The 15,917-nt window shown below is 37.2% G+C and overlaps 1 protein-coding gene and 1 long non-coding RNA gene across 4 annotated transcripts in view; one reads left to right on the forward strand and one right to left on the reverse strand.

Moving 5' to 3' along the window:
• FOXN1 (forkhead box N1) overlaps positions 1 to 15,917 on the reverse strand; it is a 42,278-nt gene that overhangs the window by 20,337 nt on the left and 6,024 nt on the right. For all 3 annotated transcript variants that reach the window (XM_069791235.1, XM_069791237.1, XM_069791236.1), the window contains exon 2: positions 1,475 to 1,620. In XM_069791235.1, coding sequence (XP_069647336.1) covers positions 1,475 to 1,594 — 120 coding nt within the window. In that variant the 5' untranslated portion in view covers positions 1,595 to 1,620. The remainder of the gene's footprint in view (positions 1 to 1,474; positions 1,621 to 15,917) is intronic.
• LOC138686750 (uncharacterized) overlaps positions 1 to 15,917 on the forward strand; it is a 36,283-nt gene that overhangs the window by 387 nt on the left and 19,979 nt on the right. Inside the window, exon 2 of the long non-coding RNA XR_011326067.1 lies at positions 3,714 to 3,870. This is a non-coding gene — a long non-coding RNA (uncharacterized lncRNA). The remainder of the gene's footprint in view (positions 1 to 3,713; positions 3,871 to 15,917) is intronic.

A 15,917-nucleotide genomic window follows, 5' to 3' on the forward strand; every position in this document is an offset into this window, starting at 1 on the left:
AGTGATGAAAGATTAAATGACAGGAATATGATAAGTGCAAGTCTTGTCATATACAAGTTTAGTCAAATAAGCTTGATCTCATTCTCTGATGGTGTTACAAGCTGCCAGATATGTTGCTAGTTACATCACTTCCTTTCATTAACATAGCCACACTCATTCTGTGAGACAGGTAGGCTCTAGGCAGACGTTTTAACCTTCTTCCTGTCTCATCTCCTCCCTTCCCTTTTGCACTTTAGCAAAAAGAAAATAGCAGCTACTAAAGTGCTCTTTAATCTAGAAGAGAAAAGCTTAACAAGAACTAGTGTCTGAATCCTGAAGCTGAACACATTCAGCTTAGAAATTACGCATATTTTCCCTGACATCAAGGATGAGTAACAACTTGGATGCCTTTTGAGAAGACGTGCTTAAGTCAAGAGCAGGTTATTGTGTTCAGTGAAGGGGAAAACGTAATGTTCTGTGTTACACAAAAAGTCACACCAGATTATCAAGTGGTCCCTTTCCACCTTCCTCCTCCAAATCCTACTTGCTCTTATAGTATTTTAGGAGAACAGGTAAAGGAATATATGGCTTCATGGAAGAACCAGATTTCAAGTCCCAAAGGGAAGTTAGCATGAAACCCAGTGCTTTCTGCAGAGTGGAACACGGCACAGCTTTTTCATTCATTTGCACATGGGTCTGCATGTCAAAGCTATTAATGTTTTGTTCTGTTGTGGATTCCTGCAGAAAGCAAATCTGACCTCATGACACTTTTGGCTTCTCACATGAACACGAACCTGCTCAGTTCGTAACTTCTTGATTCTTACTTCTTCGCTCTCCTCTATAGTCCTAATACATGTGTTGATGATATCTTTTGTTAAATAAGAATTTTAAAAAACCCCTGTATTTCGTGATGTAAAGCTGTATGAATGGCAGTGCTGTCAATTCTCCACCTGAAATTTTCATAATAAAAGTATGACAATGGTTATTTTGCTGTTGTTTGATGAAGAACACTATTCTCAGTTGTACTTTTATTATGAAAGGTAAACATGATGAATATACAGGCAACAGGAGAGAGATCATTGTATTCCAAAAAAGTACCAAGGAATTCTGAAGTGCTTGAAGTTATCGTCTAGTGGCAGGGAGTAGACAAAAAGGTTCTGATGTCTCCCTGTCTGTCTGCTTTTTTATTTATTTATTTTAGAAACAGGATGATAATTACTCTAAATGTAGCATTTTTACTGGATTAGTAGCTAGATGGATTGCCTGTTTTGTTTTTAAAGTAATAGGATTTTTAAGCAATCGAATAAGAAATTTAGCATGGAGCTTAAGACTGGCTCAGAAGAGTAACTCAGGTTTCTACTCTTCAAGAATAAAACTTTCAGTGCTTACTTTGTTACCAGTTAAGTATGCTGAGATTTAGTATAGAAATTGCTGAATATTGTATCTGAACTTGTGCCTCTGAAGAAGTAGAACAGAACTGGGCCGTCTTACTCACAGTTTGCTGAACTGGGGATACCGAATCCCCCTGTGTCTTCATGAGGTCTTGTTGATCCCTTTCCAGAGTGTCCGAAGAAGAAAATTTAATAGTAGATTGATCTTGGAGTAATGAAACCATTACCAAATCCACGTCAGATAGAAATCCTGTTATGACAAAATCAAATTACAATAAATATTTTCTAAAATGTAAACTGTAAAAGAAACCATCTTGTTACGTGCAGATGACTAGACAGTGTTAGATATGCAGCTGGATGATAACCCATCCTGAAGAATTCCTAATACAGTTGAATTTTTTTTTTTTTAGCTGTTAAAGAAATGTTCTGTAGGTGCAATTACATTGAAGATGTTATAGAGAGTTTATATGGATTTACCACACAATTTTTATAAAAATAAGTCATTACTTTGTTTTCTATAGGTTCATAAGTTAATGAACTATTGCTTTGGGGTTATGCAAATTTAGCAATATTGCTTTATTGAGAGACTGTAATATAAATGCACCTCAGTTGCTTTCAGTGGGACTATATAAAATAAAAGGGCTTTTTGCTAACATTACTTAGGCTGATGGTTACTACAGACTTGTATTTTTGCTTTTGCTTTTTTATTAATACCAATCCCTTTAGCCTTTTCATTCTGTTTTGCATGATTAAATGTATCTGAGATATGTAAATAACTTCATCATTCCATACCTATTTTTGTTAGTTGTATCTCCTCTCAAGTTCCCAATCTTTGATCTTTGGATATATGAGAGATATCTGATGGTGTTCTTCAGATCAAGAGGAATAAATTTAATCTTCTAGTATTTTGTTTTCTACCATGTTTTTTTCCCAGTCCTTGTTCACTGTAACCGTACAGTAAAAATACAAAAGAAGAACTTGCATCCTCTTCTTATGTCATGCACCTATGTAAAGATGTCTTGTGTTCAGTTTAGATTTCAGGTGTACAAGTTGGCGAAAAAAAGCCACTTTAATTCAGGAGTTAATTTGCCACGTGTTTAAGTGGCTGTTAGGTAAATAACTAAGGGGTTTATTAGGTTCGGTTAACAAAGATCTATCACCTAAAAATGTGGAAAACGTTTTCTGCCCTTATAGTTCAAAGAGAAATCTTATATTTATGATGAGTTAGACTGCACTGCCTTAGGAGATAAAGCACAACAGGGATTGGAAATCAAGTATGAGACCTATAGTAGTATGTCAGGAAAAAATGATGTTAGATAAAGTTCAGAAATGTCTTAGGTGCAGACTATTCTCCCAGTAGCTTAACTGGAGTCTGGTGATGAGATATACTTCTAACTGACACTCATCTTGAAAGAACCAGGTGGGAAAATGAACAACTAGGAAATATATGTGTGTGTAGATTTTAAGTGTTCCACACTGTCTGCCCTCTTAGAGCTGGTTTCCCACTTATCTTCAGGTTATACAAAGCAGCATCTGACCTCTCTTTTATAATGCAGTTTTTCAAGCCAGCTGCCTAATTTGTGGTCTTAAGCATTAGACTTTTATTAAAAGCTTTTGTACAGTTAGGATTCTTGCCTAATGGCTTTTGCATTGCAAGAGACATTTGACAAATGGTCACAAATAAAGAAAAAGGAGGAGCTTGATTTCAAGAAAATCAGATTAATGAAAATAAGAAAATAGGTAAGTAAAAAAGCTCTGATTGCGGAATATAATAATGCCTGAAGCTTTTCTGTTCTTGTTATGTTTAACATTAGGATCTGTGACAGATAAAAAGAAGCATTATCTAAAGGGTTAATTCAACACGTCAGTAAGGTCTGGCTCTGCTTTCTGAAGGTGATCAGACTTCCTTTCTGAAAGCAAAGTGAATATATCATGGTTATTTGGACAGTCAATACAAAAGGTCCAGGAAAACCCAGTTGTTATTGTCCCTCCCCTCCAAGACTTTTGCCAGGTTCTGTTTATGAATTACATTTTGCTGTCTCATGGAGGCTGGTAGGAAAGGAGGAGTCTTACTGCCATTTTAGTACTATACAAAATTCCCCCCTGCATAGTGAAAGTGTTTTACTGAATATTAAATGAGAAACAGCCTTGTACTAAAACAATGTCGAGCTGATAATCTGCACTTAATGGCGGTTACTTAATGCCTTTGTCGAGGATGCATTTCAGAGGGATCTCCCATATGGGGAAAAATCCCAAGTCTATGGTCACAGTGCTGTTTTCAGTGTTTACATTAAGATCAGCACCATTCTTCAGCAGCTCAGTAATAACTGCCTCTTATCCTAGAAATGGCATGCTGTGGATATAGCTTGTTGTGAGAGAAAAACCTCTGGCCATGTACTTCTGACTTTCTCGTTTTTTCTTGGAATCCAGACTTCTCGCTCCAAAAGCCATTTGCAACTTTACTTTCACTGATATGTATCACAGCAGGCTATGAGTACAGGTAAGCAGAAACTGCCAAATTAACAAACGGAAAAATCTTTGCTGTTACTGTTCTTTAAATCTCATTTTTTGTTTTTAAAATGTCCCTTAGAGACACTAACTTTATTTTGTAGAAAGAATATATAACAAAAAAAAACCCAAACCACACCACTTTGCATTGTTATTATAGACTTTAGCAAAGAGAAATCAGACCACTTACTGACAAATCTTCTTTGAGAGAAGAAATTACGGTCAGTGGAGGTTGTCAATAATCAGGATTACAGTAAACCATTTACAGTAAACTGTTCCTGGGAGACAGAGAGCTTAAGGAAATTGTGGGTTGCCTAGATGTAGGACGTGTTAAAGAAAACAATGATGCTTTGATTTGGAAAAAGGTATCTGATTATCCCAGATGTAGCTGGAACCTTTTCTCCCCAGCCCATGTCATTTTTACTTTTGTAAATGTTGCGTGACAATCCTAGGCTCCTATGATAAGATAACTATCTTTAAAAAAAGAAAATAGTGAGAAACTGTAACCTCAGCTGAGCGTTTGGATAAGCAAGGTAGCAGCAGCTGATCTATTAGCTCTGCATGACTGGAGTCCTGTGGCAGCAATCCATAGTTTAAACAATTCTTGGGTTTGTGTCTTTTCTGGATATTGAAGGGCATTTTGCCGGTGATACACTTCACCAGAGCTCGGCACTGGGCCGTCTAAGCAATCTGAACTGCTCTAAACGCTGTATGTTACTGTAAATGCCCTCTCCATCCCTTGGGGCTGAGATCAGTTTTCATGAGAGGAAGGTGTGTTTGGATGTTCCCCAATTCATAATTCATTCTGCATGCATGCCTTAGGCAGCTCACTGATCCTTGCTTGACACTGGCTTGTGTGATCTACTGTCTTCTCTGCCCTCACCCCAAAACACTAAATCATCTTTTTCGTCTCCAAATCACACTGATGTTTTCCAGAGCAAGAAAGAAGTAACTATTTGGGATTTTTTTCCTGAGTCTTTTATGAGAAAGGAGTCAGAGAAGCCATGAGGTTTTAGAATTCCACTTTTCAGTTTATAGTTAAAAATCTGCCCCCCAATAATGTCAAGTTCCAAATATTGTAGAAGTGACCAAAATTTTGTAACTAACACTTGCCATGTATACAGGAATATTTCTATGTGTAATTATTTATATTGGAAACTTACAGAAGAAAAGGATTTTATTAATGAGAATCAGAAACTTTTGTGGCTTACAATGAATACAAGACCTGCTTTCTAAGCTTATTCCTGACAGATTGACACTGAAGGTTGTGCTGGATCATGGTTGGTGATGGCTATGGTTGCTTTGTTGATCTCTAACATTCTTGTCATGAATGCTTGCCCTATTTTCAGAAGACGTTTTCAGGAGCAGGATTTCAATCTGCACAGCACAGCACTGAACTCTGGTTTAGCTACATCAATTTCTTACTGCTTTCTTGCTTCTCTTTATAGTATGCATAGGATACTTGAATAGCTTTTAGAGAGCTTCTAAGGACTGTATTTTCTTCTTTTCTGAGTTTGGATCTGTTTGTGAGTCTTTGTTTAATATAACTATGCTATTTTTGCTTATTCAAGGGTTCTGAGCTCAATTCTCTCATGGTTAGCTAGTGGTTACTGCCCACATTTAGATATCTCTGGAAATAACTTTTGTATATTTAGTGGGAGCACGTGGAAAATAAGCTTAATTCATCAGGGCCAGAACAGTGATAATCTCAAGTATGGGTGAAGAAAGTTGCAACCATGAGACCCTTTCTGCATTATATTACATGGGATGAATTTGCTACCTTCTTAATAGTAACTGTCGGGAAGGAAAGCCGTTTGGCTACAGCTGCGTTACCACTTGCCTGATGTTACATCTCTCCATGTGAATCAATTCCTATGGAATAGTTATTCTGAGAGTGATGTAAATAACCTGAATGTTACAACATTGAATGAGTTTACATGTAGGTAGTTGGTTTTCAGAACCCCGTAGAAGTGTAGATTCTACTCAAGTAGACCTGGTTGTGGAAAAATTCCATGTGAGTTTGGATTTGAGACTTGTTATGTGAACTGACACTTGAGTGGAATAATGATGAGCTTAATTTGATAAATCTAGACAGGGCAAGTTGTCTAGTGGGGTACTTCAGGGTTTAGGATTAACTCTAATGTCATTTATTATTTTCATTAGAGATTTGAGAGAAAGTAAATTGATTGATGATATCCACATGTAGTAGTAAATTAAGATTGTGTGTTAAGACAAATATTACTAAAGGCAGTTGGGTGCTAGAAGCATGGTGACATTATAAAATAGCAAAAGATGTAGAAGCCTGGATCTAGCAATTCTCTGAGAAATTTAAGAGTGATGGACAGATTGTGGTCTGCAGTATCATAGGCCATTAAGAAGTCTACCAAAATTTTGGGTCACCTACCTCAAGGGACTGAATTAATGTAAGAGAAGGATGCCATTTTTTAAGAGATCATTCCTGAATTATCAGGGTTTATTTCTTTTCATTAAGGGCTACCTGTAGGCAAGGCTGAATACCAAGTGATCACTGTGTACTATATAGAGACTTAGGGTAATTGCCACCATGTCCAGATGTGCTCTCAAGCAGGAGTGGTTAGGAGCTCTACAACATCCAGGTGCTTCCTGGATGAGTGGAGAGAAAAGTGGAGTGTTTGCAGCAGGTTTTTAATCTGCTATAGGAACACATTTATAAAATACTACAACTATCTGTATAAGCGAACTTAAAAAAAAAAAAAAAAAAGGCAGGCATTTGTCCTAAATCTATTGTATGGAAAAAAACATTTTAAGAAGCAGATCCAGGACATTTCTTTGCACAGGGCAACATAGTAAAATATACAGGCAATGTTACTATCACTGTGGTCTTTAGTCCAGGTTCTGATCCTTACGTCGTTATTTTAACTTTTCTTTTTTGTTTGTGTTTTATCCTGCATCTGTTACTTCTGACACTAACTGCGAGGAAGGAGGGGCATGTCTGTCCCTGCAGAAGACTTTTGTGATTGTGATTTATTACATTGTTGTTATATTTTCCTCTTTTCTAGGCTGAAACTTACTTAGTAATTTCTCATTCTGAAGCCATTCCAGACCTTTGGTTATACCTGCTTCCATGAACAGCTTCTAGTCCTGCTAACTCCTTTCTGGGATGGGAGGACCAAAATTACATGTAGTGTTCAAGATGTAGGCATGCCATGGTGTTTACATAGCAGATATTCTCCCAAGTACACAGCAATTCACTCAAAATAGAGAAAACCAGATCATAGGGTTTCTCCTCAGCTGCATTGCATGTCCTATTCATTTTGGGTATGTATTTTATCTCTAATGCTAAAGTATTCATTTATGCAGAAATAGAAAACATGGCAGAAATTCATGCAGTATGGCTGAGATAACACTATAAGAACTTACGTATTTCTTGTAGACTGGGCAGACCTATCATTTGGGAAGCCCTTGATAGAGAAAAGTCCCTCACAGGTGTTGAACCAATATAATTAGCTCAGCAGAAAGGAAACTCAGCATTGGACAGAAACCAAGCATGGAAAAAATTAGCTAAGAAAGTAAATGAGCTTGTCATTTGGACCTGGTTTTCCCCACACCTTTTTCCTTGTCATAATAAACACTAATACATCTTTCCAACTACACCAGTTAACTAATAAAAAAAGATGTTAGCTCTCCCTACCAGCTTTGCAACTCTGATGGTATTTTCAAAACCCTATTCTTTGCATACTCTGTCCTGTTTTCTGGATGAATGATTGTGCTGTTTCCTGAATGAGGAGTATGAAATTTCATTGCTTTATACTAGACGTCTAAGCATGAAGTCAGATACGGTTCCAAGAGTTGAAATAGTTAATATGATACAGAAACTGTGTGATTCTTTCATGAATAACCAACTTGGTTGGCAGGTCAAACCAGCACAAGAGATAACGGCGTAACGTGTTCATGGGCTGATCATAGCAAGTATGTAACTGAATTCTTTGCGCTGAATTCAGAGCAAAGTTTTCCTCTGCAGCGGGTCTGGGGAGGGCAATGTATAGATGCAAGAAATATAGCAGAGCTATCAGTACAATCATATGACGTATAAAAAAATCATAGGAAGAAGCAAAGATAAAGCAGCTATAGCCATTGAATTGAACAGTAGATAAAGATATACCTTCTTTGGCTCAAAACTTCATGAACTGCAGATTGCTGAAAGCTAGGACAATATACTAGGGAATTATCACTTTGCTCTTCTCCAGCTATGCCTCACAGTCCCTGCACCTGTGCTTCACTCTTACCATTTTTATAGCCCTGTTTATCCATAATCTTTTGTACCCTTCAGTGTCCCTTTCTCCTATCACTAGGTAGGTTATCTCCTTCTAAGTATTCCTTTATCCATCCTCTTTCCTTTCCTCTCCCTGCAATGACAGTCCATGTCACTTTACTTTCTTCTATCACTTTATTAGTTCTTTTGATACATTCCAACATATCCCTTTCCCTTCTACTATGGCTATTCTAGTTCCTGGTTTCCAAAGTGGTCTATGGGGTATCCACAATATTTTCTGTAAGATCCCTTTTTTTAGAGTTCACCATTAAATTTTAACTGAAAGGCAAATGTCAGTCAGTTTTGAAGACAAATGCTAAGAGATGAGATGGGTTAATGTTTCAAAAAATGTGAGAACCACTGAATGATATAGTAAGTAACATGGGTCAGGAACTGTCAGCTACTCCGTATCTGACAGATAACATGTTGTGGCCCTGTTCCTTGCTTCTTATGTGCTGGTGTAATAAATGTGATTAATAGTAAGCTGTTTCCCTGAGTTACCTATTGATAGCTTAAGGGCTGTATGCAATGTGGTGTACCCTATTAATGCTCTTTGGGGAACATCATGTAGGGGGAACGTGGGGGACACATGGCATAGATCCTTCAGTAGTCTAATAATTTGTTTTACGTTCCTTTTCTCTCTCAGTGAGTCATGCTCATCTCCCTGTGACTTGAGAGTTCATCTTGGGATCTCATGCCATCTTTCTGTCTTTATGAGAAGGTGTGTATGATGATCCACCCTAATGGTTTCTGTTGCTGGCTGTGGCAGCATGTTTTATGATGGGTGTGGTACATTCCCATTTTCTCTGTTGTGCATGTACAGTATTCACCTTGCAGCCCCACCCGTGGCCACTCCCACCCTCCCACTGGGAATCGCCCACAGTAAGCTCTGTAATTACCTTTATTTGATCTGAGGAATGGATTTGGGAATCTTATTTGCACAGTCGTAAGCTGAGTATGTTAAAACAAAAAACAAAAAACTTTGAATGACTGATTCACTGAGCAGTGATGTGTTAAGTAGAAAAACAGCAGAGGCACAGATAACCAAGTTCAGGGGCTATTTAACTGAAGTGGTTTTGGAGTTTTTGCTTTGGAAATGTCTGACTACAATACATGTATACAAAGGGGAATTTCGCCTTTTACCACCTGTTTTGAGTACTTAATGTTAACAGGCAAAGCTGCTGTAAGTTGCAGTTTTCACTGGAAAAGTTTCTGTTAGTTTTTCTTTGAATTAAACTGAATCAGTGCAAACTACAGTTGTACTTGTTTTACATGCTTAGTCTGGGTTACGCAGTGTAGTTTACACAGGCCTCTAAGACTCTCAGTGAAGAAAATAAATTGTATGCAGTCAGAAGTAATGCAGCACTAGTTCAAGCATTTAGTTTCTGGGGAAACCTTTGAAAAGGAAAACCAAAAAACCCCCAAGACTCAAGCTCCTACTTTGGCTTCTTAAGATCAAAGGTCTTTGAGCATCCACCTAGCAACTAGTAACTAATTCAGCTAGCTCATAGAAGCACAGCTGATTTGGAGTGATGTATTCTGCTGACACCTATTCCTAGGCATGCATGAAAAATGTTGCATATAAAGTAGTAAAGATGGAGGAACAGGTAATGGAGAATGATATTTATTTCTCTGGAGGGAACCCACCCTCCAGTCCTAGCAATAGCCTTTCTGTCCACAAAACTTAAGTGTTGTTTTTATATGTGCAGTGGTCAATAATGGCTAGCATGTAAAAGTATTTCAAACATTTCAAACAGGTATACTGGGGAAATTGGGCTAATAATTTTCTTAGGTTACCAGAAAGAGCTTTTGACAAGGTGCTTCATCACAAGGTTTTAAGGGAACTAAATATCCACTGAAATCCTGAATATCCACACAAAAGGTCTTTGCATGGATAAATACTTGGTTAAAAGATAGAAAATGAAAAGTAAAGGTGAGTGATCAGTTTTCACAAGGAAGGAGGTCACCAGAGCTGGGGGTGATCTTTAGGGGTCTGCTGAGACTTTGTGTTGCTTAATGTATTCACAAAAAAAACAGAAAAAAGGGTGAAAAGCACCATGGCAAAATTTGCAGATGATACTGTTATTCTGAATAGTTATGATGAAAAAAGAAAAGGCATTTAGCTGACCATTAAAACTCAGGAAAGAGTAATGATGGATGCATCCATGAAAATGACAGCTCAATGATAATAGGAAGCACAAAAGCAAAGTCAAATGGTAATAATTGTGAGGGCAAACCAGAAGAAACAGATACACGTTTTTTCCACAGTATAAAACCATGATACATTGCCATCTTGAACAGCATGCAGTTCTGGTTCTCCCTATCTTGAAAAGGAGACAGTTGTACAGGATAGGTTGAGGAAAGGGCTGCAAGTCTGATCAAAGGTCTGGACCAGGTTCCATATGAGGAATGAGTAAGTGGGCTTTGGGCTGGAAAAAAGGTGATTGATGATGGTGAAAGAATGGAAGAGATGTATTAAATTACAGGTGGCATGGAGAGGGTGAACAGGCTTTGAAGGCAGTCTCCTAATTTAACAGCTGCAGACCATTAAATAAGCCTAATACGAAGGAGATTCAAAACTAGCAAAATGAGGTGGTTCTTTACACAGCATGTATCTGAGCTGTACAAGCCCCTACCACAGGGTGCTGTAGATGTAAAAACTTGCATGGATTCAAGGGATATCTGGATAAGTTCATGGAAAGGAAAATCCATTGTGGCTTATTAAATAGATGGACACCAGCTCTGACTTAAGAGGTCTGTGACTTGCAAACTATGCTGTTTCTATGCTTTTCCCCAGGCATTTAGTCTTGTCCATTGCTGGAAGTAGGATACTGGGCTAGATGGGCCTTTGGTTTCACCCAGGGTGGATGTATTTCAGTATCATGTGCACTGCATTGCACAGTTTTAAACACACAAAACCAGAGAATGTTTCATGTTTCAATGCCATGAATTCTCTGCAGTGTAAAAGGTAACATCTTTCCAGAAAGATATAGCTACCTACCTGCAGAAGCAAATGCTCTAGTTAGGGAAAAGGGAGAGAGAGAAAAATTTAGGTGAGGAAATAAAAAGGCAAATGCCTGATTATCCCAACAGTCTTCTCTCCCTGCCCCCAAAATTACGAAGTCATTCACACCCCAGCATCAAGTTGAGAACTTAGTTTTGTAATTTAAAGCATCTTCTTTGGAATACTAGGAGGAGCAAGAGACAGACAGACTGAAGAATAAATGAGGGGCAGTTTGGAGATTAAAGAACCTTATGGGAAAATATGGCCTAACATTGTTTTGCAAAATGAGTAACATACAAATACGCTAATCCTTTAGGAAGAAATAACTGCTGAGAACAAGATGAGATACAAGTGACTTAAAATTAGGAAGACTAAAAGAAGAGGGAAGGGGGAAGGAAAAGCAAATCTAATATGATGAACAAAACAAGAAGTCGCGCATGAAAGCATTAAACTTCCCAGGAAGGATTATGTCCATTCTTTGTAAGCCTTGGAAAACTTAATGTCTGCTGTTAATGTAAGTACAAAGGAAGTTCCCGGGGAGAAAAAAGATCTGAAAATGAAGGAAGTTGTGAGAGAATAGGCACAGCTAAAACCATCCCTATTTACAGTTATGAGATACGAGACCAGCATAACAGTCTCTAAAAACTGTAAATATGGCCATATCTGACACACTAAGTTGCACTGAAGTTCATTCACCCAGTTAACCTTCTCTTTGCTTCACTGCAAAGTGACCAATGGTTGTTCTTCCCCTTTACCCTCCCCACTTTCCAAGTACTTGCTCCTCTGCTACACCCACCTGTTTTCCCAATGCCTAATTTATTCCTAGAGTCTAATTCTGTTTCATAAACACTGCTTCCTTACTGTTAAAAGCAAAAGTATCAAGAACAGCTATTTGATTTTTAAGTTAATTTTATTTAATTCTTCATCTTATGCTATTTTAACTCTTTCAGGAAAATTCTTCAAGCTTTGTGACAACTGTTTCTTCTAAAAGAAGAGCAAAACAAAGCTAAGTTTCTTTCCCGAGTTCTCTTCATTCCTGGTTGTTTAAAAGTACATTGTTCAAGCCAGCATGACTTAAATGCTTGATGCAAAATTTTGGCAAAATAATGTGATTTGTTCATCTAGGATAAACTTTTCAGCCAGGTCCATCTGTCTTGTGAAACATGAGGTGCTTTTATATTCATTTTTTATTTGGCCATTATCTGACTGAACAGGAGAGCAGTACTAAGTAATTAATGGTCCCTGAGCTCAGAAAAAACCACTGAAAAGAAAATGCAGATATTTGTGACATGCATAACCCTCTTCAGGGGCTTAAGAGCACCTCTTCAGGGCTTAAATCTAAAAAATATTCTATCAATAGAGTATCTAAGAAATGGAGACCATGATAGTAGTCTTTTCCATGCTTAAATATTTCAACTTTTTTATGAATATCTGAAACAATAGAGAATCTCCTTCAAGAGCTATATATGTATTCAAAATAGCGTATCTACTTTCCACTGTTTCTTAACAAATTCTGAATTCTATCTGTTTGTGTCTTTCTCCATCTATTGAGCTGATCCCTTCAGGGTAAGCGTGTCTACTATATTGATAACTGAGACAACAAATACGCTTTTAATTCTTTCTGTCCCAAATTATAGTTAATTAAAATATCTTATGGCAAAGTATAAAAAAACCCCAACCCCTAAAACTAGATTAAATAAACTACAAAAACTAGAAAATGTGAAGTTCACAGCTTTTTTAGGAGAAATTAAGTTCTATTATACAATGAGTAGCCTTCCCCACCTATCACTTATAGGAAGGCCCCAATGACTTTAGAAAACAGAGATTTCTTTCACCACAAAACATGAGGTAATAACACCCTTGAAATAAAGGAGTTTCACAGAAACAGCAAACATCCAAAAACTGTGTGTACAGAAACAGTTTTGCAATAAACAGTCTGAATAAACAGTCTCTGTTTCATTGAGGAAGCATCATTGAAGCAAGTGTATTGAATTATATACACATCCTTGATGTTGTTACAAAACTCTTAATAGAGATGAAAATTAGAAACAAGAAAAAGGCTGAAATTAAATAGGAATCATGTAAGTCCTGCATTTTTCCCTGTACTCATGCTGCATTTCACACACATACATCGTGCAACTTATGAAGCACAATAGATTCTTCCTGGGAGACTCATGCCCCCTCTAACAGGGATTTTGTCCATTCTCTCCTTAGTGTGAAAAATTAACTCCTTTATTGAAATGGAATCTTACATTTTTAGGGGAGCAGCTAGCTATAAAGACGTTGAAACTATGGTCATTTCTTCTCTTAAAATATTACGTTTCAGTGATACATGAAACATAATTAACTAATCTAAGGGGATTACCACATTAAAGAAAGAGATGTAAAACTAAACATATTACAAAACCCATTCTGTTTTCTTATACATAAAAAATGATGCAAATTAAATTTTTTATAGGTGTTTGTTTCCAATGCTTAAAGCACAGCTGATAAAGAATATTCATTAAGGGACTAGAAGTACGGTTTTATATTATTGCTAACTCTGTCCTCAGAATAGTACTTTCAGGAGAAAAAAGAGAATTGATACATTAAAATATATTTATATTCTATAAAACCCCCACAGCTCTATATCAGCATCCATAACAGCAACTGCTCAACATTTTACTTCCTCTTAAAGACCTCTATGTGTAAGACAGTTTTTCACTCATTCTAGTGTTTTAGCTTTTTCAGATTGACTAAACAAGTATAGGACTAAATTTGTAATATTAAAGCATTTGAGGCGACTATAGACTCTAATGCAGAAACAGAACATAGTGTTACAGATTCAGTAGAACAAAAAAGATGTCAGCAAGGGAAAGTAGAGTCCTGAACAAAGAGCATGTTGCTTGGAGACTTTTTAGGTGTTTATTCATGAAGTAATGTCTTGAAATTAAAGAACATGTTTCATTTCAGACTTTTTTGCATTCACATATTTATGCCCTCTGATTTAATATTTTTTCCTGTTGAACCCAGCATTTTATATTGTGGTAGCTATCAGTTATGACGTGTGGAACACGTTTTATAGTCAAGGAGAAGATTTGTGTTTGGGATTAGTTTTATCTGAGGCTGTGTGAAGGGAATGTCTATATGAGAAGCTTTTGTCAGCTTTAGTTATTGTTTGCTGCTGAAGAGGCCAGCCAGCTACTGGAAGCAACCTTGTACTTTGCTTTCTTTGTCAACTGTTTTGTGGTGACGGTAGCTTCCTATGGCAGATCTCATGCTATGGTTGAAGACCATTTTTCTCCGTGGTTGGGAGTCTGTAGAGCAGAGCTATAAGGCACCTCGTTTTCACAGCTATTGTTTCCAATTCATAACAAGATCTATATAGCAGGAATACTGTTGGAAAGATTCAGAGTCACAGGGAAGCTGAGGCTGGAACGGACCTCAAGAGGTCATGTAGTCCAACTCACCGTGCTCAATGCCAGGTCAGCTAGATTAAAGTAGAGAGAAGAGTATCAGCAGGAAAACAGCTAAAAAATAAAAAGCACGTGCCTAGTTTCTTCTGTCAGGGAAATCTAGGCCCTATATTTGTTACAAAAAACATGCATGTTCGAACATTAAACATCACTAACGAACGCATCATCAAATCTGACTTGCTAAACTAGGGCAAAGGAATTCTTCTTATGGGTTCTCTTTATTTGGTTTTCCATAAAGTATTCCTTTCCTTCTCTCTTTCCAAGTTAAATACTGCCAGTTACCACTTTTCTTATTGTGATTCTTGGCATATCTTATATTTTTTGAGAAACTCAGTGCTGCTGGAATAGTTGAGTATACAAGAACCACAATTTTTATTTTGTCAAGAATGCATATTTTTGCATTGGTAGTTATGAAATAAAGGTGGAAACTTGATTCTTACAGTGTCTAAAACCATAAGCAAGTGTCATAGATCTATCATGTGCTTATTTTTCAGAATTCCATGATGATAAGATTTGATTATCCATATTGTTATATTCAAGGAGTTCACTCCTGGTACATCCAACCTTCAGTTTCAGTATATGCCTATTTCCAGTTTCCACATTTTCATTCTCTCTTAAATTTTACTTTGTCATTCCTTCTCAAATCTTTTAGCTTAGCAGTGTCTTTATATGTGGGAAGATCTTCTATTCATGTATACCTGATCTTTTCCTATTTTTGTTGAATGTCTTTTTAAAAATGACTTTTTCTGTGGAGGCTTTCAACAATGAGGAACACCATCACTTTGAGCCAAATTTTGCAGTCCCCTTTGCAGTCCTCTTGAGCCACTTTGCACATAGATGCATAGATAAATATGTCTTAATGTGCCTGTTGAAAACTGTCCCCTGTTGTATTTTTATAGAGTCGGAGAGGAAAAAAGAACAGGTGTGACTGAATTATGCTGTGCCCCATTTACTTTTTAGCTGTTGAGTTTGTCTGCTGAAAACTACTGCTAGCCAAGGCATGTCCCACTAGGCTGCAGGGTAATCTCACCTATGTGAGGATAGACAGAAATCTAAGAAGCCATTACTAGATTTCTAGTAAGTCTGAACCAGTGAATGAAAATTTTGTGAGGCAAAGAATTTTTCCATACGAGTACAGGTATTTTGTGCTGTGTACTGAACTGATATATACTTAGGGACAGTAAATTTCCATAGGTCTAAATAAGTGGTATTATTGCTCAACACCTCTGAAGACTGTGTGCAGGCTATCCCAAATAGAGTACCTTGCATTAATGGCTAATCTTGAAAAT

This window comes from Haliaeetus albicilla, chromosome 9 (assembly GCF_947461875.1).
Source record: "Haliaeetus albicilla chromosome 9, bHalAlb1.1, whole genome shotgun sequence".
NCBI classification, from domain to species: Eukaryota; Metazoa; Chordata; class Aves; order Accipitriformes; family Accipitridae; genus Haliaeetus; species Haliaeetus albicilla.